The 22959-nt window shown below is 33.2% G+C and overlaps 1 protein-coding gene across 1 annotated transcript; it reads right to left on the bottom strand.

Annotated features, from left to right (window-relative positions):
• Window positions 1–17393: 17393 nt before the first annotated feature.
• LOC112286823 (light-harvesting complex stress-related protein 1, chloroplastic) lies at window positions 17394–18779 on the bottom strand. Its single transcript, XM_024529130.3, has 2 exons — window positions 18528–18779; window positions 17394–18252 (listed from the first exon to the last, which is right to left on the bottom strand). The coding sequence occupies exons 1-2, from the start codon at window positions 18688–18690 to the stop codon at window positions 17681–17683; spliced, it is 735 nt and encodes a 244-aa protein (XP_024384898.1). The 5' UTR covers window positions 18691–18779; the 3' UTR covers window positions 17394–17680.
• Window positions 18780–22959: the final 4180 nt, after the last annotated feature.

The raw sequence follows: 22959 nt of genomic DNA, 5'->3' as shown, positions 1-22959 counted from the left end.
TAACCTAAGAGGCTTTTATAAAAGCCATATTTAGATACCTCAAATTATAATTAAACTAAGATAATTATATATTAATTAGAAATTTAATTTTGATTATAATTTCACTATATAGTCATTTTACATTACGACACCGTCTCAATGAACAAGATATTCAAACTTATTTTAGTATCACTTTGAGTCTAAGACTTCTTCTACTTCAAATTCTTCAGTATTATCTACTTATATAAGAGGAGGTGGCACTTGTCTTCTTCTTAATATGTCCACTATTTTGTATGATTCAAAAAAAGACATGTGGAATACTAGATGGATTTTTATTGACTCCGATAAGTGTAAATGATATACAATTGGATTGATTTGTGTAGAAATAGGAAATGATCCAAGCCTACAATAGTCCAACTTATGACAAGGATGAGTAGTCTTGATATTGCAACGAAGTAACTATATCTTGTCATCTACAAGGGATGGTGGTTGTTCTTTTCGATAGACATCTACATTGATCTTTTATTATTCTTGAGCTTCTTTTAACTATGCCTTCATTAGCATTTTACTTTGACAAATAATTTGCCAAATCTTTCACTGCAAGATTATCATCTTTTAAAAAGTTAAAAGTATCAAGTTATAGATAATAACCATAATTGGCAAAGAAAGGTCTTTCTTTTGTAGAAGAATGTACTGTGTTATTATAAGCAAACTCTACTAATGGCAAAAGATTTGTCCAATCATCTTGTTGGTATTTGATGGTATATCTTAAATATTACTCCAAAACTTGATTAACATGCTTTGTTTGTCCATCGATTTGAGAATGGAATGCTGAAGATAATTTTATATCTACTTTTAGAATCTTAAAAAGAATCCACTAAAATCTTGATACAAATTGAGTTCTCCTATCCAATATAATATCCTTGGATAATCCATGATAGTAATAGATATTGTCAAGAAAGAATTTAGCTGTTTCTTCACCTATGATAGTTTTTGTACATGATACAAAATATGTCATCTTAGTAAAATAATCTACTATCACAAATATAGAGTCATAAGAACTAAAGATTGAAAGATTTGTGATGAAATCCATAGAAACAAAAGACCTAGGTTGTTCTGAAATGGATAATGGTTGAAGAAGTCCGTAAAGTCGATGACAAGGAGTTTTTAATCTTGAACAAATGTTACATAACTGAACAAAGTCTTTCACATCCTTCTACATTTGTGGCCACCAAAAATCTCTAGATATAAGCTTCAATGTCTTATTGTATCCAAAATATCCTTCTATTAGAGAGTCATGACGTATGTGCAGAATACATAATCGTACTTTTCTTTTTGAAACATATAATCAATCTTCAAAATAGAGTAGGTTGTTTTTGAACTCAAACTTAGAAGTATCTTGGGACTTAGAAGAAGGATTCTTAATATTGTGAACAAGAAGATCAGAAGAAATACTTGATTGAATTTGTTTCACAAGGGTCAAATCAACAGTCAATGTTGATTTTATTACTCGAAGATGAAAATGCTCTAGTTTTAAGAAAATCATTCTTTGTTGATCAGAACATACATCTCTTTCTTTTGGTGTAAGATAAGAATGTCAAGAAAAGGCGTCCGACAAACCATATTATTTTTTAGGTTGATATGTGATCTTAAAATCAAATCTTGATAAAAACATGCTCCAATGGGCTTTGTGACGATTCAAAATACATGTTGACATAAAATATTCGAGATTCTTATGATTTGTATATACAGTGATTGGTTAAAAGTGCCTTCTAGATGATGATGCCATTTTTGAAATGAATCTATGATTGTAAGAAGTTCTTTATCGTGGATTTCATAATTAATCTCGATTACTGAAAAAAATTTGGAATAAAAAGCCATTAGATAAAGTTTATCATCTATTCCCATTTGTGATAATATGACACCATAAGAAAATTCTAATGCGTCTGTTTCTATAAAAAAATGCCTTAGAAAAGTCGATGTGATACAAAATTGGTGCAAAAATAAAAACTGACTTGAAAGCTTCAAAAGATGCTTCAACTTCTTTGTTCCACTTAATTTTATCTTTGTAAGCCAAACGTATAAGTAGGGCTACAATTCAAGAGAAGTCTTTGATGAAGATCTAATAATAGTTGGCAAAAGTCCAAAAAATATTAGACATCTCTTATCATTTTTGAAATCTTCCAATCCATAATAGTTTGAACTTTCTTAGGATCCATCATAAGTCCATCATTTGAAATAATGTATCCTAAAAAGTTGACTTGATTAATATGGAATACACACTTTTTTATCTTGGCATAGAGTCTCGCATCTCTTAATTTTTGTAACACATGACAAACATGAAGTTCATATTCATCTGTATTTTTAGAATAGATCAAGATGTCATCTAGACAAAAGATAACAAAATCATCAAAAAACTCTCAAAAAACATCATTCATTAGATGTTCAAAAGTTACCAATGCATTTATAAGTCCAAAAGGTATGACGATGTATTCAAAATGTCCATACCTATTTCAAAACGGATGCTTCTATTCAACTCCTTCTTTAATACATACTAGATTGTATGCTCTCCATAGATCTATTTTTGTATAAATCTTAATTTGATTCAGTTGATAGAGAAGTCTGGATATCAAAGGTAAAGGATACCTATTCTTGATGATGATCTTCTTAAGTCCTCGATAATCAACACATATCTACAATGATCCATCTTTCTTCTTCACAAATAAGATTAGAACTCATGTTAGTAAATTGAAATTACATATGAAATTTTTGGCCAGATTCTTTTCAATATATTTCTTGAATTTACCTAATTCATTTTGTGATAAACTATAAATTGGTCTAAATGGCGATTGTACTCATTTTTGAAGGTCAATTGCGTAATCATAGAGATCATGTTTTGGAAGAGTATTTACATTTTTTTTCTTGAATACATCTTGAAACTCTTGATATTGGCTTGGAATGCTACTTAAAATCTTTGGATCATTAGAAATAGATGTGGCATAAATGACATAAGATGATCCTTCTTTTGCAGCATGCAAGAAAGCTCTTGCACCTACAAATACAAGTTTTATTGTTCTAGACTTATGAATTTCTACTAGATTAATTTCACTCTTAGTTATACTTTTAGAGAATTCAAGAGTACAAGAAATCCAATCTATGCAAGGATTATACTTTTTTAACCACAATAAACTTAAAATGACTGAATTAGAGGGAGATCTAATTATATTAAAGATTACGCAACTACTATGATTATTTATTGTTATATCTATAAGAAATGTTTCATGAGTAACATCTCTAGAAGATAATGGACGACCATGTATGACTTCTAGATGAACAGATTTAGTTTTTTGTATTAACCATATTTTATGACTTTTAACAAATTCTACATCTAAGAAACAAGTTGAGGCTCTTGAATCTATTAAGGCAAAGGCTTTATAATTATTAGGTCCTAAATACACATCTATTATAAAACAAGGAGAGGGTTTTGAGCACAAGATAGGAACTTCATTAGAAATTGTACAAGATTTCAGCCGCATGGTCTCTATTATAATTAGGCAATTTTATTTTTCAATACATTATCTTCTTTGATAGCTGTGCTCTTTATTTTGTGGTTTTGTTCTTTCTTTGGATAATGTTGACTTATGTGTTTAGATTCTCCATAATATAAAATATGATCCTTCTTGATGGCGACGAGTCTTTTCTTGCTCAATAAAAAGTTTAAAACGTATCAAATCAATTTACATATCATCTTCTTCTAAATATATATGCTGAGGAGATGTTGATGTTGTCGTCGAATTGTAGTAATGTTGAGGCCCACTTGAGAGACTCTCAAATCAAATTTCAAAAAGTCGATTGTTGTACTTCACAACAAAGTCAATTACTTGACTCAATGTTTGAAGATCAAGTAAGTTAAGCATCAATTTCTTTACTTCATATTGTAATCCATAGAAAAATTGGCTAATAAATACAGCATCATTCTACTTGATATTAGTTGCAAGTTGTCAAAATTATAAAGTATATAATATTACAAATCAATTGCCTTATTGTAACACGAGTTGCATCATGTTTTCTATACATGGACCAAAATTTTGCCAAAAATGCCTCTAGATTATCCAATATTGGATCTTGTTCTTCAAGAAAAGATGAAAACCACAATAGTTCTAAATCTGAAAGAAGTGTACCAATGAATCTAACTTATAATCTTAGATTTTGATAGCTTTAAGGTTGAAGTTTAATCACAAGTTATACTTGATTGTTAAATCCTCGAAATTTAGATCTTATACCATCGAACTTCTTGGGCAAGGTAGCTCTTGATTCTTTAACATTTGAAAGATGTTCCACTATGGATACAAAGACATGATTTGGTGTTGATATTGAGGCAACTCTAATCATTTCTATATCCTCACTTCTTACCATTCTTATTGATCTTTATGGTAGTAAGCTAAGTTGATGCATTACAAGCATCAACTCCTTCAATTGCTCTTACATTTATGCAATTACACTCTTCATTTTGATAAGCTCTGCCATAATAACACTTAAAAAAATATCTAATACCGCTTAAGATGAGTAGAAGAAAAGAATTGAGGATAAAGAAAATACTAAGAACAATATCAATTTAGAAGAGGATAATCCGTAACTTCTAATATGCTTATGTCTTATCATGAAAAAGGGGTAATCCACTCTTAATGAAGATAAAATAAAGCTCAGATATTATAAGTGTACTCTTGTCAATCTATCAATGACATGAATTGAAAGATGATGCATAAACCAATGAAATCTATGTCAAATAAAAAGTGTCAAAATAGAAATAAGGAAGTATGTATATTAAAAAGAAACCAAAATAGCTTATTATCAAAAGACAAGAAAACTTGAGGCTCTTGAAACTAGGGTACAAGTAAAAAAAGAGTTGACAAAAGTGAAGAGAGCTTCACTCTTGCCTCTATATATACTATCTAACTATGAGTTACATGGTGATGTTTTCTAGGATCTCTAATATGTGTTGACTTTGCAAGATACATGCCTTAGCTTACAAGGCAAGTTTTTTACAAGTGAGCTGCATAGTTTAGCTTGTTCTTCAAGCTATCAATATATGTGGCACATGGCTAACTTGTTGACCATGTTTTTAATATAAAAAGTCTATTAAAGATACCTATAAAATCAAAGAAGCTTCTATAGAAGATATTATAGAATTGACCTATTTTTATCTATTATTATTTAAATCATATAAATAATTATTGGTTTATATGTGTATGTCCATGACAACTTAATGGAATGATTGGCATTATAGGTAGTACATCTTAACACTTCAAAGTCTTTATTCTTGTATTTACTTGCCATTGCTTGGTCATTAATAGTATTATATATTCTACTCTCTTCTAATCATTAGTTAAACCTCCTTTGGTAGACTTATTAATTAAATATATAAAAAAATATCTTCTATTATTTCATCAATTACTTGCAAAAAGAGCTTAGTCTTCCTTACACTTAATAAAAGTCTCTCTAAAGATAAGAGTTGAGAGATTTTCTCTCAAAATTCCTAAACAACTTATTAGAGGCCATAGACATCCTTGGTTGTTGCTCAATTCATTCCAAAAATGACCTCTTGATGACTCTATCAAAGTACTTATTATAAAATTTATCTTTCAACTTTCCTACATAGTCATTTCAAGCTTTTGAATTATCTCCATGTAAATTTATTATTTTCTTTTTAATTTTAGAAATTTATGCCAATTCAAAGCTAAAAATATAATGAAACTTTGGAACTTGATGTATTTCCATCTCTGTTGCATATGCTCAGAGAAATTTAGTGATGTTCTTTCTATCAAACCTCCCATGCTTATTGATTATACCTTGTAATGCCTTGGTCACCATTTTTTCACTTATTTGTAACTTTTGTTGTCTCTTCATGAACATACTCAAAGCCAAGAGCAAATTATTGGTACTTGCTCTCCTAAAACTACTTGCACTAACCCCTCTAAAATCATCTATTATCTTAAAATGTCAAAAATCTCTCACTTCTCTCTTTTAACTCTGAAATTCTTCTTCATGCTCTAAGCTTGTATCCTAACTCTATAATTCTATTGTGCTCTACTTATACTTTCAATTATTTCAAGGATGTTTTGAGTAAAAGCATCACATTTATGTCAAGATAGCAAGCTTCTTCAAAAAAATATATGGTTGTTGATTGTAAGTAGATTATAAAAAGCACAATATTATCTAAATAAACTCAAATATAAAAATTAGCTCAAAATCTAAATACAAGTTTTAGATTAATTTCTTTTTGGTGCCAAGATGTATCCAATTCCAAACCTAATCTTATTAAAATATCTATAATTCACTTATTATTAATTTATTCTAAATAAAGTTTAGCTTATTAGGCTTAAATCAAGGTATAAAATTCAAATTGTCAAAGTCAATAAATAAAAATTTAAAAAAATTAAAGCAAAACTAAAGAAAAAAAAAGTTGATCGCTTGATGCAATTGCTACCTTCAAAACCTCCATCCATAAATTAGCTCAAATCTTCTTTGTTATAGTTTTTTTTTTTTTTGAGCTAGGAATTAATGAAAAGCTAAGAATAAGATCCAAATTTTTCTAAAATCTCAAAATAAAGAGATAAAAAATATAAGAAATGGCATAAAAAACTCCAAATTAGTTTTCAATTTCACTGTCCAAAAACTCCAGCAATCTCCCTTTTCACAAGTTTGCATGAATCTCTCTTGTTGGAGCTCCTCTTCTTACATTCTAAGTCTTATTAAAAAGCTAAAAATGATATCTAGATTTCTTTAAATTCTATAAATAAATAAAAATCTAATAAATAGAAAAAAAAATCCCAAATTAGTCTTAAATCTTGTTACCTAAAAACTTTAACAATCCTACCTACATAGATTTCTATCCAAAAAATCCTATTTGATGCCAAAATTTCTATCTTAATCTTCTTTTAATATCCACCTAAAACCACTATAAAACTAAATATGTATTCTAAAGACAATACCCTCAAAGCTTGAAGAATCCATTCAAAGAAACAATCTTATATTTTAAATTTCATTCAAATTTATAAATATATAAGCATTATATTCCTTCCTCCTTACAAATAAATCTAATTACAAATATCTTTGATGTACTTAAATTAAGAGCATCAGAATAACAGCAAAATCTCTCAATAGAAATAAAGAGGAGGAAAATAAAGGCTGAGAACGAAAGAATTTAAGGGTTGAAAATGAGGGGATTGGGATGAAAGCTATGAATAGAAGGAGCAAGGGCTGGAAATAAAAGAAGGTATGATGAGGGCCATGCTTGTAATGATGGTTTTTGGAGATGATCCATTTTTCTAATGATGGTTATAATAAGATAGGTTGATTTTATAAAAAGATTGATTTATTTAAAATTTTCCATAAATATATTCAAAGTAAAATATATAAGAATTTATTATATTATCTTATAATTATTCTAACCTATCTATTGTTTCAATTTGATCTAGTTAAAGAATAAAAATTAGCATCAAATCACAAAAATAAGTAGATTAGAATAATTCTAACATATTATGGTTGTTTCTTTTGAAGTTGACTTCTAAACTGAAGGAATAAAAAAAATAGATCATACTTTTACTTGCATTACTTACTTGTTGAGAATATATCTTCAATATTTTTACGTTATCAACCTATTAAAATTCAATCGTTTCATACAACCAAAAATAGAATCTCTAGAAAATCTAAACATAAAATCAGAGGAAAAAAACATTTTATTTTAATTTGAGATTTATGATGCTATTATAAAAAAAGGTGTTACAAAAACAGGATTCCCAATCGATCAGGAAGTTCACGGGTTTGAACACCCAACGAATGTTGGATGACATATCCAGAAGAAGACAGAGTCACAACGTATGAAGATTGTGGATGAAGTTACGTAGTATTATTAAGCTCGTCGATTCGTACCGATTGGGCCCCCTTCACACCAATGTGAACGGTCCTAGAGCGTTTCCTCGCCGGAACTTATTCGATCAGAAAGCTGATACAGTCAGATCTAGAGTGGAAGGGCCTGACAGTGCTGATGTGCATCGCACCGTCCCGCTTGCTGTGCATCGCTTATTCTCTAGCCGCTTTCGCACAATGCTGCAGAGATTTAGCAAGTTGCATTAGCGGTAGAGAGCGTCGCAGTGAGCGCAGCACACTTCATAAGGCGTTTTCCTTGTGATATTTTTAGTTGTTGTTGGCACATTTTCAACTAAGTCTGTGTGTAGAATGTTTTGAGGTCGGGAGGAAGTATTTCAACCCTAGATAACGCATCCGTAGGGAGCTAGTCAGATGAGGACTTTCAAGGATTTGTTTCTTCAGTAACTCAAACTACCCGTCTTACGTGAAGAGATGATTTTTTGAAGCAGTGGCTCAAATGTGGCTAATGTCGGACAAAGTCTCTTTTATTTACTCACCTTCGTTTTGAGGCTGCGCAGATTAAACCATCTGAGTCGACGAGTATCTCCAGTCTGCGAGTGAGCGGTGTGGACAGATTTTGCTTGCTGAATAGTGAAGTGAAAAGTGAGATCTTGTTGCGAATAGATCTAGAAGTTGTCTGTCGCGAGAACTGCGATCGCACATTGTACATACAGCTGTGAGTCAGCATATCCAGCATGAACTGTTTCAGCGATGCACAACGACAAATCTCCCCGAAAGCATATAATTTGATCATTGTATGCTTACTTGGTTACATTCTCGTAGACTTTGTCTTGTTCCACTGGGGGCCAGCGCCAGAGTGTGAGAATTTCGCTCTCGATGTAGCTAAAGCGCATCCAGACCTCCCGGATGGAGCCTCCCAGCAGGTCGTTAATTCTATCACTGGTTCGGAAGAGGATCCTTTGTGTAAGACAGCGTTAGGTCATCTGAAATTCGCTCCTGAGGTTCCCATTGACAAAGCTTGGAATCAGATGAAGTGGATAGGAGCCCCAGCGTATTGTAAGGTGAAGGGGCATCTGATCGAATCCTTGGACCCATTGAACAATTTCCGACGTGGGTTTGCATTGAAATTTGTTTCGGATGTGGAGGACAAGACCCTGGTGCTGCCCTGGTTGTACGGGACCAAAGTGAACCTGAACACAAAACAGCGTCGCGTGTATCTGGATTTTGGCGCCAATGATTTCCGCACGAGTGTGACATGGTTCTTGCAGATGTATCCTTGTGACTTCACCGAAGTCCATGCCTGGGAAGTCAATCCCGGCCTCTTCAATATCCCCTCGCCGGGTTTCAACGAGGACACCAACTGGATCCCCGAAAATCCTCATGCCACTCGCGTGATCCAAACGCCTAAAGTGTCGGACTGGATGGTCCAGCGCATCAAACAGTATAGCACATTTGTTTCTGACGACGACGGAAAAGGGTCTGTCAACATTACGCGGTTCATGAAAGAAGAGCTGAAACTCGCGGAGGAGGACACGGTGGTTGTGAAGATGGATATTGAGGGTGCGGAGTGGCCCATCCTGCAGAGATGGTTGAACGACCCAGAGATGGCGCAGATCATCGACGAGCTGTTTGTGGAGATCCACTATAAACACCCGAGCATGCTAGATTATCATTGGGGCCAGTTCACCCACACACGGGAGGAGGCCACGCAGCTGATGGCCGAGCTTCGCGCTAAAGGTTTCTTCGTACACGCCTGGCCTTGATTGGTTCACTGGGAGGCTTCCATCCACCATTTCTTCTATTTGATCACATAGTAGGTTTTCATTCCTCATTGGCAGTAGTGTTTCAGCGTGAAGAATAAGCTTGAAAGGTGCTCTTTTGCAGCGAGATAGGATACCAATGTTTTCGACCTAGTTGTTAGTGTAGTGTATTGATATTCATATTGCTCTGGATTGTCCATTGACATGTCGGTGCCTGAAGAGCAGTATATCAACCAACACATATTTAAATTTTGCCCCTCATCGACATGCAGTGACAATCTCTTGTCTTCTTCAGCCATTGAGCGAATGATTCGGTCGTGTGGTGATGACATCTCACCTTGTTTGTTGTGTGGTTCAGTCGTTGCAAACTCAAATTGCTGTCCCTGCGTCATCACGCTCTTCTCTCAGAACCACTTCCACAATCTGCGCATGCTTTTATAACTGTCGATCCAGCACAAAAGCAATGTCATCTTAAGGCATCTCTGCTGCTCTTTTTTTGTCAAAGTTCTTTAGGTTTCATCTATCTACAGGAATCAACACCGCATTGTTGAAATACACAGAACTACGCTGGAGGTGTACAGTTCTTAGCAAATTGACAACAATAACCTTTCCCGTCAAGAGTGTGGTGGTTGGGACTATGTGTTGTTGCAGCTGCTCAAGTATTTTGGACACTGGTTTTCTTAGATCAAGGGAATACTTTTGAAAGAAAGTCCAAAGATGTTTCTGAAAGACCAGTGTAAGAATTCCAAGCTCCTTCTTGTGCTAGTTGAGTTTTATAATTGTCATTAGTCGTGGTGAAGATCTCTTGTCCGCAATGCAGATAATGAACTTAAGGTAGGGAATTCAAGTAACAGAGGAGAGCAGTGCCTTCTTGAGCATGCTTGATGGGACGACATTTGGTAAATGCATTGCATTCTCACCTTCTAAAGCCCTTTGAGATCAATCTGACAGGTACGCTTGACAAGTTCAATGATATGTGTTTAAACCCTAAACCTCACTACGTGTGCTTGTGTTGGTTAACAATAATAGCCACTGGGAGGTTTGTGGTGGGCTTGATATGATGCTGAAAGAGAACGATGAAGTTATATTCATTTCTACTTTACAAGGCGACTGATTGGTAGCTAATCTCATTGATTCCAAATTAAACAAGTCTTGATCAGTAGTAGATGGTTCAATGTTGTACCAAATTCATATTCTATGAAACCATTTGCAGGATTATCCAATGCATTGTCTTGGCATCAAATTGATACTTTGCTTTCTACCCAGGACTGGTGTTATTGAACGACATATTTCACTAAGGCCAATCATGAGCTTATTAGTATTAAAATTACTTATTTTTCTTGTCATGATCTTTTTAGAAAAATTATATATATATATATGTGTGTGTGTGTGTGTGTGTAAGGGAATACTTTGTTTTGGTATTAAGTTTTATTGAAAAAAAAAACTAAGTAAAAGTTCAGTTTTCAAGACTCTGCTGTGCATGGTGAGAAACTCACCTAAGTAAGGCAAGAGAGAGTAGAACTTATAATTGTTTTTGTGTTTTATTTGCTTTTTAAAGAATTGTTTTATATACAAGGTTTATTTTGAAGGTGTTTTCTAATGCATTTTAATGTTCTATTTTAAAAAACTTAGTTGTATTCAATGAGTCAAATCAAATAATTTTTTTATTATGATTGTTGATCAACAATAATATCTTAAAACACATGTTACATTATTTTTGGATGTATTATTTATTAATAGAAATACAATTTGATACATCTAAGGTGTGTTAGGATTCCTCTAAGGATTGCTTATTTAAGATTTAAGATAAGCAACTATTCATAGAGTGGTCATTATTGGTTCAATTAATATAAAATTTGTTTTCTATTCCTGTAAAAAATTTGTTATAAGACATTTTTATAATTTATAAGGAATATTTTTAATATATATTTTATGAAAATTATTTTATTTTTTATCAGAAAAATATTTTATTGTAGCTTTTTAGGATTAATTCTTATTCTAGTATACCACATTAGCCAAATTAGTACAATTATTTTTTGCATATGAATTATTTTGTGCCAATATTTGGATAATATAATTTTTTTCTAATATTTTTTTAAATAATAAATTTTATAAAATTAGAACAAATGTGCTCATTCATAATAATTCTATATTTTTGTTAAAGTATATTTTGCCATGTTATACATACATGTTCCAAAAACATTATTTAGGTTCCAATCTGACTTAAAAGCTATTTTTTAAAAATTATTTGGCATTAGAATAAATACAAATGAATAAAATAGTCTTAAATAATGATTTTGTGAAGATCATGTAGTAATACACTTTTTTTTCTATTTATAATATTCAAATATATATATATATATATATATATATATATATATATATATATATATATATATATATATATATATATAATTTGCAATTAGTTTTTATATATGAGATATAATATATTATCTTTAATCTTTTATTTCCATCTATTAATTAAGATATTTATCATCTTTAATCTTTTATTTCCATCTACCATAGGTTTTTAATTTGATATACTTTTTTCTAAAGGTATGTTATGTATATTTTTTAAATAGTATAATTAATAAATAAGAATTTTTTTTTGTTTTGTATCAAAAGAGTAAGACTAAGTGGGGTTTTTTAAATGATATTTTTATTTTATTATAAAGTTTTTAGCTCTTTAAAAACGATTCATACCTTCATCTAGTAATAAATTATAATATCACTTATTTATCTAGTTCATATTTAAAATCTAATAATCCAAGTCTTTGAACAAACATATAGGTTGGAATTAGAATCACATGATAATTAGAAGTCTAGATTGTTCTAACATTGATACAATAATGTTGTAATATGTAAAAGGATCAAAGGTTTACAATTTGCTTATTTTATTTATATATATATATATATATATATATATCCAAACTCTATATATAATTCATAAAGACAATTTAAACTAAGATATGTTACAAATCTTAGTATTATATCTAATAACCGGCTGCGGCAAATGCTTTTCCTGCTGCGGTGCTCGCATCCTTCGAATTGCATGCTCTTGGGAGGTAAGAATCTGCCGTTGCACGCAGTCGAGCACTGAAGTAGGTTTGAGCTGCGGTTTGAACTACTTTCTTCCTCCACAGTCATCTCTCGCAGACTTGAGGCTCCTCCTCCTCCTCTCGGCGTTGGATGCGTCTAAGCTTATCCTTAGCTGCCTGAGATATTTATCCACTTGAAGACCTTGGAGCGACTTGCCTCCGACCTGCTTGTTCTTTGTGCTGAGGAAGAGGCATTCCTCTCCTATGACCTGACTGAAAATTGACCCAAAATTTTCCACCGCAGCACCACAACTATCCACAGCTAGCAAGTCCCCCATTCGCCTAGTCTCGCTGATAATTAGTCACTGAGAGTAACAGGGGCAGCTTCATCTCCTTGGTCTCACAAAGATTCCATCACGTCTACCTTTGACAAAGAATATGAAATGTTAAATAGCAGTACCTTAACGGCAGATGTTGTACGACCAGAATTAGCTCCACTGCTGAGCCGATAAATCATCTCCTCAGTTCGAAAGATTTCCTTCTGCTGCTTCTCCCATACCATGCGCTGAGCCTCTACCCACGCCGCCTTATCCAACACATATTCACTGTAATTTCCAAGGAAAGTTTGTGCCACGCCCATGTCGGTCTCCACAATCTTACTGAGGAACATATGAGCAGTGCCCATGTAAATCGGGCTGTAGGGAGTGCAATGGCAGCTGCTGCTGTCTAAGCAAAGCTTCTGGCTGATCGAGAGGAACTTGATATGCAGCGTTTGATCGCCATCGTAACTGAGCGCTAGGTAGTATTCCTAAAGCGCCAGTCCATGCTGAGGGCATTTCCAACCTTTTGTATATCTAAATTGGCTAAGTCAGGTTCGCTGAGATACAGTTGATGGACTTCAGTCAAGGCAAGGCAAGTATTGAGCACTTCTTTGAAATCTAGAGTTAAAAGTTGTTTGAAATTTATCATGTGTTACTCTTGTGCCTCTGTGTTTAAGGCTAGTCTGTAGAAACAGTACCAATCATACTGATCGTGATACATTGTTGTTGAGCAAAGAGCAAGGAGAAACCATCATTGTTTCAGATTATCTTCCGAGCATTAATTTCAGGCCAAGCCATAATTTGAGCTTGATCAGAGAAGAGAGGCGGCAGGCAAGGAAGGCGGTAGCCAGCTCCAAGAAGCACTAACGTGTTTACGAATCAAGAAAACTTTAGAGACAACTATTCACTTTAAATGACTTAAAATATACTTGAAGTTGAGAGAGTAATCTCCACACACTTGCTCACACCTTGTCTAATTTGTAAGTTGCACGTTTCTTGATTCTAGTATTTTTTGTGTTTCTCACACAACAATCTGAATAGCCCTTGTGATAACTAATCAGAGGAGTGTGCTTCAGCATGGAATAAGAATAAAAAGTGTGTTGCAGGAACCATACTTCTCAAGAACTTTTTGTGAACAAGAATCATACTTCAAAATGATCAATTTTCTTACTATGGATGTTGTTTTCAGTAGTAGTAAGGAATTGAATGAAGTTATTAGTCATGATGCAATTAGCAACCATTATGAAACATTTATAATCAAGTCCAACCAAATGAGATATATTGTGAAATATCACAATACACTTCCAAATAGAGACTACATGTGTCACAATCTCAATTGACAAGTACAATTGAATTTGTCATTTGAACATTTATCTTTGAATACACAAGTATTGGTGTTGAGCACTTAAACAATCAACATGCTCACATCAATTAGATAGTAGGCAATGTGAGGAACAAATTTAACAACACCCCATAGTATAGAGCTATAGATATTCAAAAAGATATTTGATATAATGAAGGTTTTACAATATTCTATTTGATCAAGTAGCAATGAAGAAAAAAAATTATTTTTGAGCCAATTGATTCCTATGAAGATAGATATATCAACTTGAAAGCATATTATTACCAAATCAAAATAAAGAATCTTTGAAGCTATATAAAATTAGAAATCAATAAAAATATATATATATATATATATATTTTCTTCAATTTTTTGCTACCAACCATGCAAGCTTATATGACTTGTAACATTGTTAATTTATCATTAGCATAGATAATACTTATCTTAAAAGAAGATATAGTAGGATATTCCTTGCTCCTACAACAATTGATACAATGGTGCAACTATTTAATATTCTGAATGTTGAAATGACAACAACTAGTTGTGGTTCTTAGAAAAGATGAAGATACAAATTCTTATATCTCATCCACTAAACTACAAACTTCTAAAATTTATATCTTTTTTTAATTAATAAAAAAAATTCTCATTACTATTATCAACTATGCATTTTTAATATACAAATATACATTTTGCATATGCCATTTAGTTAAAAACTTACAACAACAATTCAAAAATCCTATGCTTGTATGACATCTTTAATCACCAATACAAGCATTAATTGTTCCAAATTTTCAACATTAAATTATCAAAAGTTTGTATTGCATCTAAATAAGCTGTAGAATAATTGATGAGCATTAAACCATAATATTAGGCATCATCATAGTTTGACAAAAATAAATTTGGCTACATAACTTTAAATATTACAAAATCTCTAAATTCTTGGATCTTAGAAGTGCAAGAAATACTATTGATTCTAATCCTTGAGATAATTTGGTAGTAGTGCATAGTATAAGACAATAAAAAATGTATCATTTCCATTACAATTATTAGACTATTATCAACTAGTACAAAGCAAGAAATCAAATACTCGTATATAATTGCATGCAGCTATCACTTCATTCTATTATCTAATACTAACTTTGAATGTTTGTTGGAGCAATTACTCAATGTTTTGGATTTATAAAATTGCACATACACTTGCAATTAGTGGCAACTGTTTAGAATCTCATGTATGCATGCAATTAGTGCTCTACTCTTCATGCAACAATCAGTTTTTAATTATACTACTTCCTTTCATATTGTTTAAGGTCAATAAGTGATTTATGCAATATCTATCACTTTAACACCATCTATTGAGAATTAGACAAAATTAAGCAACAACAAAATTGATGTTGCTTTGATTCTACCATCCTTGACATGACATCCACTTGGCCACTCAAAGAAGCATTGTATCTATATAAAAGATATGAAAATAGTCAAAAGAGTGTTTAGATGTAGTCAATGAAAGGATATTGGACATAATTGCTTAACTTGAAACAAACCAATTTGATTCCATTGTTGAAACATTGCTTAATATGATGTTTGAAAGAAAGAAAGAAAGAAAGAAAGAAAAGAAGAAAAAAAAAAAAAAAAAAAAAAAAAAAAAATCACTATAGAGCCTGTTTGTAATCATAAGTCACATTTGTATCTTAAGATGTAGAGGCTTGCAAGTGAGTTGATGATGGCAGTAGTATGCAATTTGAAGGATGCAATTACCACAGAATGGAAAGCATTGCCATAGCCAAGTGTCACCAAGAATTTTCATTGCAAGTAGTCTAGAAATCGAAAAAAGAAAGCAAGATTTTTCTAATTCTTGAAAAGTCAAAAAGAAGCATAGCAAAATCTGCAAAAAGTACAATTTATGCCTCTAATGACAACTAAATAGAAAATGTTGGTGATATCTTATCACCATCAAAGGTACATTTGCTATTATCACAAATTAGGGGGATATATTTGCTATTATCAAGAATATAGGGATATTCTTGATAAATCAATAAATTTGAGGGATGTATATGATATTTTTTCTTTTTAGTTTCTGTGAAACCCTAAAATAAGTGTACATAGAATCTCATCTTAAGTCTGGTGGTGGAGAGTTGTGAATCTTCTCTGTTGGAACAACCAACAAACCTGATTTGTTTACAAAACATGGATTCCTAAGGGTAGAGAGGGAGTTAAGAGATCTGGTTAGTGAGTATGGCCTTGGGGAAGTTTAGCACCAATGAGTTTAGAGAAAAACGTCTACATCATCACTAACATCATTCTTTCGACATCCTACATTTCAAACTCAAGTACATCACAAGTGTTGCAGCCAGTGGGAGGAAAGTTTGGGGTTGATTTGGCGGCTTGAAGGAAAGTTCCATTTTTGCGCACAGCCCTTGGATGTTTTGTGCTAAAATCGGCCTTAAGATAGGGCACTCGTTCAACTCGTGCCGAAACTGTGTTTCCAGCGTGTCAGGCGCACTAGAGCTCAAGTTTTGGGACTGCCCAAGTGCGTAAATGGCGTGGTGCTTTGCAACCACGTGACACAGTTCTGTGCTCGATCGAATACTGGATCATAATTGGTCCATCCGGATTCCCAGCTTGGAATATGTTATATGCTCAAGATCGGCATGCGTTGCAGCAGGTGAAGATTGTGAGGTGAGAACGATGATCAGATTAGAATCTGCATGGGTAGATTCGGATAACGGGATGTTTAGTTGATGGATTGTGATGTGAGACAGTGACAACCGGGAACAGTATTAGCAGTGAGCAGATGACAACTGGTTGATTTGGTGAGAAGGCTATGGCGACATTTGTCATGACGTTAAGTGAAGAAACCACTTCAGCATTTCGATTTACTGATTTGGAACGGGTTTAGATCGTATTATTCAGCTTGGAATAGTTCAGCTGATGGAATATTCAAATTTTATAGAGGTCTAACTTAGTAATACTTTGAGTATGTAGGCAATACCCGCTTTGTTCAGATAAGTTGGTCTAATTCACAAGTTGCCATTACTTCATGGAGACATCGCACAATATAGAAGGGTTTATGGAACGTTGCCTTCATTGCAAATCATTTTCACATGGAACGCAAATGTTACAATTCTCAACCGTGAGAAACGTCACTGCATCACCTCCTAACTAGCATCTGTAGCCTCAAAAATTAGGCAGAGCTCACTCTGCACACGCAGATATCATCAACGCTACGACTGCGAATCAATCAGAATTCTAGCTGCAATAAACTCAGTGCAGATGCTTCATTAACCACCCTGCTCTAAATACACAACCCATGCCGTTCGTCGTTGAGAGAGGTATTTACAATGAACGGTCACTTTACAGGCCCAATCTCTTGAACAAATGCACGAAGATCTCTTCACCCGAGACCAACTCCTGCGCAACGAAGGCAGCAATGGCAATCATGGCAAGACGCCCGTTGTTGAGCTCTTTGGTCTGCATGTCCTTCCTTTCGGCGGGGTCAGAGGGGAGGAGACCCAAGGGGTCGAAGCCCAAGTTGCCGGGCTCGTAGTCGTCCCTCAAGGTGTTGAAGTCCTCGGAGCGGGGAGTAGCCCACCCAAGTCCAACTCTGTAGGCCTCGCAAAGAGCGATGGCGAACAGCAAGGGCTCCCAGAACACGGCACCGCGGGCCTCAACCTGCTGGAAGTGGTAGATGGCAGGGCCAGAGATCTGCCCGTCGAAGTTGTAGAACAGAGAATAGTCCTGGAGCTGCTCCTGCACGATGAATCCAAGGGAAGCAAGCATGGCCACACGGCCGTGGGTAATCTCAGACTCCCTCCACCTGTTTAATTCCTTGATGGGGCGAGGGCTAGAGGCAGCACGAGCCAACAAATCGGCAGGGTCGAAGATGTTTGGGAATGGAGCGCACACTCCGGGCATTCCCTTGGCGTCTGGAATAAACATACAGAGATTGATCAACACAGAGCCAGTGGAAGATACCGACTTACGACGCAGCTCCACTGAAGAACACATCTTCGATGGTTCACTCATTGACAGTCACGAACTAGAAGCTCCAGGCGGTGTTCATACTATAAACCTCAGACATTGATGTCACGACTAATCACATTGCCTCCATGGTAATGTGATGGTTCACTTGAACGGACACGGAAAAGTATGATGCGTAAGATAAACTAAAAAACGATAGGCTCGAGAGGTGAGGGCTTACATTCGAGCACATTGGGGGGAACAACTTCGGGGTCGGGGGAGACCTTGTCGGCCACAGCACTGATCCGCTGAACGCCGGCGCGGCGAGTCACCTGGTAGGCTGCTGGGGTTGAGAAGAGCTTAGCACCTGAGATGCAGCTCACGGAGGACATAGCGATCGCCATGGTTCTAAAGCAGTTCAGAGAAACGCTAGCAAAAGCTCGAGATTGGAAATACGGGAGCCAAGTGGAAAGGAAAGTTGCAGAGCGAGTGAACTGAATCTGTGTGCCTGAAGAAGCCTAACTGTGTCATTATATGATGGACTAGGATACATTCCCCGCCACGCTTTTGTGGCAACGCAATTAATCCTACATCCCGATTGTGTGATGATAAATGATCGATCCTCTGAACTAATTCTCAACCTCCCATTGCGTAGGCCTCATCGTGTCCCAATCCAGGCTGCAGATCTAGCGGCGTTACAGATGTAGACATCCTAGGACATTTTGACCACAATGATTTTCAAAAATGGATGCAGTCACGCGAAATGATGAATGTCAGCCTCGTCCACCCAATTTTGCACCGCGCCTCAGTTTATCTTTACGTCATCACTTGTGTCGAATTGTCAGTCTCTCACGCCCAACTAGTCAATTTCGTCGGTCCTTCCCTCCGTCTTTTCGCTATCCCACAAGTGATTGTATGTGCGGCTCGATCTTATCCTGAAGCCAATTCCATGGATTCTCGCCATCTGGACCCTATTTCTGGAGCACCTAATTCTTCAGTCCCCGACTTTTTCCCCGGGCTCGAATTACTTCCTGACACGGCGGACGCAACTCGTTCCCACATTCTCTTCAAGCGTCGACACGGGGGCCTTTTCCGAATTTGCAACTGCGGGCTCTTTTTCGAAGCTCTGCTCCAGCGTCACGACGGACAGAGCACACCGTAACAGACACACTCATACATGGCGCCGAAACCATGCGACGCCACACGGTGGGGTGTTTTCTTTAGTCATTTCGACGTTTTCCATCGTTACGGGGGGCAATCAGCTCGCTTGAAACTTTTCCTTTGCAGAGCCCGTGTCAGCGTAAAGCAGAGTCCCACGAGCGAGACAAGCATTTTTTTGCAAGCTCGCAATTCGCCAATCAATGTTCCAAGCAAAAATGGCTGCAATGCGTCCTAAGTTACGAGAGGCGTTCAGTGTTGGAACTGATCATTCCGGCGGAAACAAATCAGCCGAACTGACGAATTGCAGTCACCACCCGTCTAACACTTGTAAGCTCGTCCCTCTCGAATCCATGTCGCGGCGTGGATCGGCTGGTAGCAATCCATCGCCTTGCAATCGCGTGGGCGTGATCCTTCGCTCCGTCACAGCCACGGAGGCCTAGCTAGCTCAAAGATTAGGGTTTACCCTGAAGCAACTTTGATGGGGTCCTCTTCTTTGGAAACACAAAGTCATGGCATTGGAAAGTATCGCGCTTGTGATACACAAAGTACCAAGTACTGTTTCATTAAGTTTATAATAATAGATATTTAATATTAAGCATAGTTTTGAGCGTTTTTGGTACATTGTACGCAAAATGCTTGAAGGATATTGACAGTGACATTGTGGTTGGAGTAATTGGTTTTTACATTGTTTAACAGTAAGTTTCTATTAAGCTTTTAAAATGTTTTTCAATGATCCATAAAATTCAGAATTAAATGACTTTAATTCTAATTTCTAGAGCTAATTTTTATTTCTTTCTTTCTCTATTTCTTGAAAAAGAATGCTTTATCATTTAATAAGATAATGAGATTTTTGTTTGTGTGGTTGTTGTCAAAGCTTGAAAATTGTTCCAATACATTTTAGTTTAATATTTTTAAATAATTTGATTCTAAACATGTGTTGTTGCATATATAAATTAGTGACTTTAATTGTGAGAGAGTGCTAAAACGTAAATTAAAATAATATGATGTATGTATTGAATTATACTACTGTGGTTTTTTGTGATATGTTTATAAATTTTTGCATCTAATTGTTATAACTAAATGATAAATTATTTTACATTCATTATTATTATTGTTGTTGTTATTTCAATAGGTTTATTAATAATAATAATAATAATAATAAAATTGCTATTAAATATGCTAAATACCCTCATTTCATAATAAATTAATTTATAAACAATTTTTTTTCTCTTCTCTAAATAATTAATATTTTGAAAAAACAATCTCTTTCTATTAGAAATACTTATTATTATTTATACATCAGTAAATGACTTTGTTATGTATTGAAATATAGAGTCATTATGTTTTTTGAGATGTCTTCTTTATTTGAATAGTTGATTCTTTATTCAAAGTGAAAATATGGACTTTGTTGACCATTAATTAGATAACCTTAAGACCAATACTGCACTATAATTTGTGCAATTAGTTCTGTGATTATTGAATTCCAAACTTAAACATGTATTTAAAATTTGTGTGTTATTCACAAGTAACACAAAAATGCAAAAATAATAATAATAATAATAATAATAGATGTCACAATTATTCTCAAAAAGAAAGAATGAATAAATTATATTAAACTAATTGAAGATTATTCAATAAAATCTACATAAATTAATTTATAACTAAAATTCATTAATATCTTTTGTATGTTTGTGTATGATGGTATGTTTATATCTGTGTATATGTAGACTGCAACAACCATATTAGATAACTAAATTTATTAATATTCTATAGGAATGAAACATAATACTTATTTAGTGTGAATGTTAGAAATGTCACTTCTTCAGTAATGTCCTTACCAGAAAAAAGTAAAAACATGTATGACTTGTAAGTAAATAATAAGAGATCCTTTTATTCAAAAAATAATTGTTTGAAGGAACATTTAATTTGTCAAAACATAAGCTTTTAAATGTAATGCATAAACATGAAGTGAGTTTGTACATAAAATTTAAGAAATCAAGTAACAATAATATTTTCAAATAGTGGTCACTGATTTTAGTTAAAATCTTTGATATAAATTTACCAAATTGTGGCATTTTAATAATGCAATAGAATGATCTATAAGAATCCATTGCAACTCCATTTGATAATAGAAATAATGTTTTAAAATTCTCATATCAAAAAATCTCATTAGAAAAATTTTAAAAACGACTTAAAAGTAGATTTGCCATCCTGGTAAAATTGATTCAAACACAAAGAATAGTTGAGCTACATAGTAATCAAATCATTTTTGTTTTATATATACATAGATTTTTTTTTACAAGATTAAATCATGTATTGATTTAGTAATACATACATAAATAAATAAATAAATAAATAAGGCATATATAAAATTGGTAATCTTACCAATCCCAAATTGTTTTCTAGTTGTAATGATAATAAAATGTACAACCTATAACATTGCAGTATATTTCAATATGTTATGTAAATTTGAAGGACATTACAGATATTGTTTGTATAACTTTATAATAAAATCTATGACTATAGATCTCTAGAAATTTGTAATAAATAAATTAAATTTAATTAATTTTAAAATTTATATGTTCTAATTCATTTTAAATAAATAATGTTTTTGAGGGAAATCTTTGAGGATTAAAAGAATAGTAATAAATAAATGTTTTAGAATATTTTCAAAAACATCAAAGAGCTAATAAAAATTTAAATACTAATAAAATTTTCATATATATATATATATATATATATATATTTATATTCACATACACACTTAAAATATGTAAATTAATTAATTTAAAAAATATATATTATTCATGTATTTAAAGATATGATAATTAATATAACTATTTTGAAGACACCCTCTTTGAATAATCATAAGTTATGTTGCAAACATGAAACTATTTTTTCAATATATGTAACAAAACTGTAAAGTTCTTAGAGTTGCTTACTTGATGTTTACAATTTAATAATTGATTTTTTTTTGAGTATTAAATTTTTTAAAAAATATGATGATTATGATTATGATTATTTTTCATTAATCTTTTAAAAATCTGTACTGATATTTTCTTTATATATTCTGAAATAAAAAAAATTCAAATTACAATGTGAATTTTATTTCAATAAAAGGAGTTTGTGCCACACAAATTTACTGTATTTAGAAGCTTATTGAGTGTTATGTTTTGATAAATTTATTGCACTTCTTTTTAATATTTAGATTATTTTTTTCAAAACCTTTACTTTACTAATACTTTATTTATTTATAATATGTTTCGATCCTTTTTAATACTGAATTTAACATAAAAGAATACAACTAGTTTTGAGTTCTTGATAAGTACTCACAGCAGCAATAGTCTTGGACTTGGAGCTATGACATCATGTGTATTCTATCAAATTTCGTGCATAATCTCTTATAATATTGTAAAATAATAAAATATAGGTGAAATATGCACATATAAAATATATCAAATTAAAAATAAATGACATTTGGTACAATTTCAGTAAAATTACTGATAGATTTC

Source organism: Physcomitrium patens, chromosome 9 (assembly GCF_059467195.1).
Source record: "Physcomitrium patens ecotype Gransden chromosome 9, ASM5946719v1, whole genome shotgun sequence".
Taxonomy (NCBI): Eukaryota; Viridiplantae; Streptophyta; class Bryopsida; order Funariales; family Funariaceae; genus Physcomitrium; species Physcomitrium patens.
Note: the sequence above shows the minus strand (reverse complement) of the source record. Positions and strands in the feature narration are given on the sequence as shown.